We start from the raw sequence: 7,236 nt of genomic DNA on the forward strand, positions 1-7,236 counted from the left end.
TCGCTTTCTCCCGGCCGTGCTAAACAAGTTACCTGTTACAGAAGGGGAGAACCCCAAACGTTAAATCGCCGTTAAACTGTTTCAGCAGGAAAATTATCCGATAAGACGTTTAAGATGCCTGCCCTGGTAGATGGTAACAGAGTAAAATGTAGCGATAGAGTAAAACGTACCAGGCCTCTCGGCCCCAGCTCGTTTGCACCGTACTTAAAATTCCTCTCTGTGCAAGTACTAGTAAGTCAGAGGCCATGCACATACAGAAAATGGGATTTTAGCGGAAGGCCTAAAACACTGCCTCTTCGTTTGTCTAAAAGGTTAAAGAGAGCGTCTGTACTGATTTAAAAAAAAAAAAAATCTGTTTCTGGGAGCCTGCTACATACACAAAGTTAGGGGTTTTTATTTTAATAACTTTTATAAGTATTTTCTGGGTGAGGGAGTGAAAATACCTATTCATTAATCATAGCTCTGTCACAGAGCAAACAAGAAAGATAACTAAATACTAGCAAATTCATTAGGTGTTCAGTGCGTTTCAGTGCTTTGCAAACTGGAACTATCTGAGCTCAGGCTCAGCTGTGATAATACAGGCAGAACCTCAAGTAGTGTCAAATAACAAGATTAGTTCGGCGATAATAAGTAAGAGGAATGCTCTAACAGAAACTCTCTGGAAATAGAAAAGTCTTCAAAGTGTAGAATCAACCTTATACATTTATCTTGCAGCACTAAGCTATATGACTTTAATAGTGCTGGAAAATGATTTAATTTAGAACAGGCACAATTTATTTAAAACCAGGTTTGAGTCCTTTTTTTCCACCATGTTTATGCTGCTTGTAAACGTAAAGCCCCATTATCTTTCCCACGACAAAGAGACCCGTTTTAAATGAACGATTCTTCTTTCCATGCAACTACTCTCTCATCTGAAAATGCTGTTAATTATATTTACCGAATAGAGAAATTCAGCTGCTACAAAGTTGGGAGGAAGGGGATACAATAAGCTACAGAACAGTGCAGCTTCTCATATTCCTAGCATTTGGCAGTTTCCTACTTAAGTTATTGCCCTTTTAACCACAAGTTGTATTTAAAATTTGTTAAGCTTAGTAATGCTTGAGTTTCATCTCTTCTTGCTTCACTTGTCCAAACATACATTTCTGTAACAGGATTATTTGTGCAGTCTCTGTACTTATTCACATTACATAGTAGTAATATAATTTATTCTGAAAACCTCTGGTCAGAAATTTTTTTAATAGAATGATCAATGGGGGAGAACTGGTTTGCTGTCATGTTATTTACCCCATTAACAGGTACTTCCTTGAATTTGGAGGGAGGGCAAGAAGCAAACGACTGAAACCTTAAGTAGAGACCAAACATGTGAAATGTCAGTCCCAAAAATATCAAACATAGGTAAAAGAAGGAACAGAGTCAGAAAGTGCTTTGAGACCTGGTAGAATTTAATGAGCGTACCTGAAAAAATCCACTGCCTCTAGTTCTTAGTGATTTTTTTGACTGGTCTTGTGCTAAACACTCTAAAAAGGGGAAGCAGAGTTACAATTAAAAATACATAGCTATAGAGAAAACATTTTGACACTTTTTTTTTTTTTTCCCAACAGTCAGCTAGGATAGACTAATATCTGCTATATCTTCCTCTTAAGGTGGATATGAACAAAAATGGAGGAAAAAACAGCAAAACTCTACAAGGTGCTTAAAGTTATGGCATAGGGTAAATGCAACATGGCGAGGATTTTCAAAAGAAAATCATAGGACGCCACATCCTAGGCACCTAAATTAAGCACTAAGAGAGGATCATTTTTTAAAAGTTTCTAGAAGTCATTGAAACCTTATTGCTCATTAAAGACTCTTGTAATTACCTGCACTCAGAGCTGCTGTCAGTCTAAAGTTTCATCTGAGAAAACCGGATTGCCTCAGCAAGTGCTGCCTCTTCTATATTGTTGTGGTCTTAGTCTGTCCTGTCCTAAAGTCATAAGCCTCTAAGAGCAGGGGATTCCCAGTTCTGGGAGTTATTTTGCAGTGGCAACTTACAGGGTCATATCTATTGAATTACTGTTAGTGACAGACTATTAGACAATAGAGGTTAGATTAATACTCTCTTTTGTGTTTACTGCTGCTACAAATTACAGAGGAGCATATGCTTTGGCAAATGACATATCAAACATGTCAAGCATTTTTCTTTGCTTCTTTTTGGAAGGTGAGAAATAATACTGATCTTAAAACATTTTGAGTGCATTAGTATTTGTCCTTTGGTGGCATCTACTGAACTTAGTCAGGGACCAGCACTACAAACGCTCGCTAGCATAGACCTTGTTTGCAAAGGCAGGCCAGAACCCAAATCTGGAACAGTGCAGTGCTTTGCTTGTTAGCTCTTTTATCACTTCTGTAAACCTTCATTAGCTTCCAGGCAGATGCAACTTCGGTTCCTGTAGTGCATCAGTTGTAGAAACAACAGACCAAAAGCATAGGGAGGATCCTTTTGTATAGGATATTGTATAGTGCGCTGATTAAAAATCGAGACACCTGTTGTCTGTTGTGACCTCACCAAATCGTAAGGGAAAACAGAGAGGAAGACTGTTAACATCCAGTGCAAAACTCCTGAAGTTAAAAGCAATGAGGGAGGAAGAAAAGAATGTTTGACCTTGGGTTTGAAAGTGGATATCTAAATTGTCACGCTGCTGCTGCTCAGAGGCCTCTTTCAGTTTCTCGTCGTAGCTGCTTTACCCTTTCCTTCTCAAGTTCGCTGAAATGAACAGCGTTGTCTCATGCTGGTGTTGCTTTTTATCCTGGTACGTGTCATCAAAACGGCATAGACGTTCACCTCAAAATAGCACGTGGTTAGAATTTCAAGGTTTATGTAAGAATCTAGGTGCTAGTTGTCTTTCCATAAACATGACACAGTCCTGTGTGGGCTGTCTTACACTTGGCTTACACGTTAAAAGGGACTTTAATGTAACAAGCTGCCAGGCAGGAAGAGGACAGTTTTGTGGATCATCTTTTACAGTACTGAGGGAAAGAAGGGTGATACCATTGTAACAGAGTCTTCAGAACCCATTTGAACAATGAATTTGTCATTTGCAGAGTGGCTTGCTAACTTACCCATAGCTTTGGCTTTTAATTTATTTGAAGTGTGCTATGTTGCTAAAAGGACTATCAACTCTCTACCTTCATAGCTGCTGAGTAAGCTAATAGGCATATTAAAGTGGTGCATGGAATCCTTTGTGTTTAGTTCGTGTAGCAATGAGAACACCCTTAAGAGACCCAAGCGAACAACAGAAAACAGTTAGGATAGAACTGCTTATTAGTTCTGAAGAGAATGTAATTAAGTAATTTGAATTTGCATGAAGAATTTCATCAGTTTAGAGAATATACAATCACAGTTCCAATCTTCGTTTTGACTGGCAGCTCATACTTGTTAAAATTTTGGCTTGCAGTTGAGCTGTTACTGTAAGAAGCTGCTTTTGGGTCTGCATAGGGTCATTTCCACAGAAATTAGCTAAAACATAAATCGAAGTGAAAGATATCAAAGGAGTAGTTGGTGAAAGACGAGCGGGGACCACTTGCTTTGATTTGACTGTCAGTGGCTGGCCAGTCCCTTTCTGTTCACAGTGTATGTGTTTCTTATTTTTCTGGACTTGTTACTGTTGGACTAAAAGTTAAGACAACCTCTCCTCAAAAATTTAACTGTGGCCTATGGTCTGTGGCCTCAACTTCTTGGAATTCTCTGGGCATTCATGTTTCAGTGATGTTCCTGATGCTTTCCAGGACTTATCTTTGGGATTGGTCTCTGTCTAACACAAGTCAAGTTTGAAGACTAACCTCTTCGATACTCTACTCTCCATTTCTGGCTCCAAAGACTGCCTCTTCCCATGCAGCAGAACTGATAAAGAATCTCCAGAATCAATGTAATTGCTGAACTCTGAGTTATCAGCTGTGAAAATAAACAGTCTTGTGAATTGCCTTACATCTGCTTCAGAAAGGTATGAATGGCTTCAAAAACACAGAGCAGCTTACAGTTGTAGGAAGATATCTTTGCATTAGTTTGGGTGAAGCTTTTCTCCCATCCCTGGCCACCCAGTCCAAAGATCTGTGACTTTTTTACTTTGTGACAGTATCTTGTTTCTCATTCCCTAGAAGCAAGGTCATGTTGATTTTTCAATCTAAAAGTATAAGCTTTTGGCAGTCTTTCGGCAATAACAAGTCAGTTTATGATCAGTGTACACATTGGTGTAATTGGGGGCTTTCCAGAGACTCCCAGATTAGAAATATGTAAAGAAATCATTGGCTAGTGAGGACAAAACTCTTTATCAGCAGTTAGCATGATACAAATATTAAATAATAACCATGATAAATAATATCCTTGTACTTCCTATTCCTGTTTTTTTCTAATTTCCTTTCTCAGAGGTTACAGCTAGCATGTTCCTGTTTCATTTGGATGAACCCAACTGGTTGTAAGTCTCCCATAGACATGACTACTGTTCCGATTTTTTTTTTTGTCGTGTCGGGCAGTTTCAAGCTGCATTGAGATGCCACTTGCTGTTTAGTTGCTAGTCTCTTAATGATGTTTAATTCTGATGTGAGACATTTCCTTTTTGTGTGTCAATCTTAGCCCAGTTGTATTCATCACACGCTTGATAGGTGCCCTGCTTCTGGTTATGGTGCACCTGTTGGAATGTCTGTTCTGTCTTGGAGTTCAGAGTAGCTTTGTAGACATCCACCTCTTCGCCAACAGTCAGGTTAGAAACTCAATTTGGAATTTTTTTTTCAGTGACCAAATATTTTTCCTCGCTTCTAAAGTATGTTCCAAGTAGTCCTTCACGTAAGGTCAGAAGGTGCATTTGGATTCCTATTGATGGGGTGTTCTGGAACAGTAATGATAGAAAAGAAGAACAGGCACTGCTGTCCAGGAAACTCAGTGTTTTGTGTAACTGAAAATGTTTAAGTATCTCTGTTAATTGTTATTATTTAGGGCTTACAGCTTGTTGGGGGAACTGAGAAAAGAGCAACAGAGATTAGTCTATTGTAGTGACTCTTAGCAAATTTTGTCCATTGTTATGTGTAGGGACTGCTGCAAGTGCAGGTGTGGAAAGACTACTGGAAGTTCTTACAGTGTCTTTAGCATTTATACAGTCGTGGTGCATTCCTAGATAAATGCAATAAGTGTGGTTTTCACTTCAAAGGCTATAGAAAGCTCAAAGAACATAAAATTAGTCCCACAAAGTGTTTTCATTACATGGTGTACTTCAGAAAATTCAAATTATTAAGAAAAAGCCACTGTGCTCTAACTGGTGAAGTATTAGCATGAACATATGCTCTATTATTACAAATAAAATCAAGCTGTACAGAATAAAGTAACTTCTGAGACCTGCAACCTACCTAGCATCCTTAGCCTGCTCTATTGCATTTCCTTTCTTGTACGTCTTGATCTTGAAAAACAAACTGTAGAACAAAATTTTGCTATGTTCTGATCCTAGATCGTTTAAAAGAGGAACTTGATTACAGTGTCTTGTCTTACAAAGTGCTTGTGCTCCAGCTCATTACACTTCGTTTCTAATTTTAAAATATTTTTAAACTCTCTTCCATTTCTATATGAGTGTTTCGATTTAATGTATTCTCCATAAATTTAGAAAAATGCTCTCTCCTTTATTGCACCATGGTACTTGAATTACACTGGAGTACTGTCACAGCATGTTTTGCTGGAAAATTTGATCTACCTTTAATATATATAGATCTTATGCCAGGTGCTGATGAATTTCTTAAAAAGGACAGTAAGCCTTTCTCTCACCAGTATGTCTGGACGATTTATAATGATGTAGCAAGGCAGCTAAGTCTGCAGAGGATACTTGAATCTCTTAACTGTACTTAAAAGAAGTTCCTCAGCTTGGTAAAAAGCAATTTTCTGTGGCTTGACTCACCCGATCTCAGGACTCTTTTTTTTCTCTGTGTATTGTAGAAACTGGTTGCAGATCCCTGAGCAAACAGAGCTCTGAAAAATAAAACCAAAAAGATTGGTGAAGGTTTTGCTAGTGCTTATCTAATAATCTGTATAATTTCTACCAAAAGTTTCTAAAAAAACTTTGAACAAATAAAATGAGGAAAACTTCAAGAAGCTAAAAACTGAAATAAGCAATTAAAAATTGAATTATAAAACATACTGAATAGTTCTTCATATACAGAATGTTAAGATACTGGCACTGAATATACTTACTGCACGTAATCATGCCCAGTTTGCTAGTACATAGTGCTGGTTTACCTCGGGTGAGCAGAACCCCTGTAATTTTAGGATTCCTCATTTCAGTATATCTTTTATTTGTTTTGGATTTATTCTCTTCCATTGAGTCATCTTCTAAAGTATTAAAATTAAACTTCAGATGAAATTCGAGGAGTCAAATTTTTACCTTGGCTACAGTAAAACCCAGGTTTTAATCTGGGTCTTCTTTCTTAAGACTTACCCACAGAGTCTTGTTTGCCCTCAGAGCCTTGCTGACTGAGCAACCCCATTCCCTGCCCTAAGCCTAAGTTATTTGAGAGTAGCTGATGCTGCACCATACTGAAGTGGTGTCAAGAGCCAATCTAAATTCCACCTGTCTTTAGTTTCAGAATGGCTGCGGTTATTGCCTTTCCTGGGCGTGCTGGCCTTGCTTGGTTACCTTGCTGTTCGTCCGTTCCTCCCCAAGAAGAAACAGCAAAAGGATAGCTTGATTAACCTCAAGATCCAGAAGGAAAATCCAAAAGTAGTGAATGAAATAAACATTGAAGATCTGTGCCTCACTAAAGCTTACTGCAGGTGTTGGCGTTCTAAGACGGTAAGACACTTTGTGCTACTGTAAGATTAGAGATTGAAATTTGCATATTTTTATCAGTGCTTCAGTGGTGAATTGCTACATGTTGACCTGTTGCTTTTCTCTGGAGGTGCAACAAGTTCCTGGTTTTTGAGAATGGCAGAGTTTTTATTTTTTCTCTTCACTGTAAACCTATCTACATGCAGAAAGAAACTGTAGAAACTTCTAAGAAACACAGAAGGGTTTTTCTAGAAACACTTACAGAGTGACCACCTGTGAGTAGATTAAAACCAAGCAAGCCTTGTTTGATATTTGGAAATATATTGCAACCAATTAGAAGATAACTACTCTATTTTGCAGAAACAATGCTTAGAAAGTTGTTCATATTAGAATGAAAGTAAGGCTGGACCTGTGTTGGTGAGGGAGAGCATATCCCCATCTGGTCCAGAGCAGC

General features: G+C 38.3%; 1 protein-coding gene across 1 annotated transcript in view; it reads left to right on the top strand.

The window, feature by feature from the left end:
- Positions 1-3,722: 3,722 nt before the first annotated feature.
- CISD2 (CDGSH iron sulfur domain 2) overlaps positions 3,723-7,236 on the top strand; it is a 4,621-nt gene continuing 1,107 nt past the window's right edge. Inside the window, exons 1-3 of the mRNA XM_009273557.2 lie at positions 3,723-3,980; positions 4,403-4,451; positions 6,595-6,806. Of these exons, the coding sequence (XP_009271832.1) occupies positions 4,436-4,451; positions 6,595-6,806 (228 nt within the window). The 5' untranslated portion in view covers positions 3,723-3,980; positions 4,403-4,435. The remainder of the gene's footprint in view (positions 3,981-4,402; positions 4,452-6,594; positions 6,807-7,236) is intronic.

The sequence above is a fragment of the Aptenodytes forsteri genome, unplaced genomic scaffold, assembly GCF_000699145.1.
Source record: "Aptenodytes forsteri isolate BGI_AS27 unplaced genomic scaffold, ASM69914v1 Scaffold93, whole genome shotgun sequence".
Lineage (NCBI taxonomy): Eukaryota > Metazoa > Chordata > Aves > Sphenisciformes > Spheniscidae > Aptenodytes > Aptenodytes forsteri.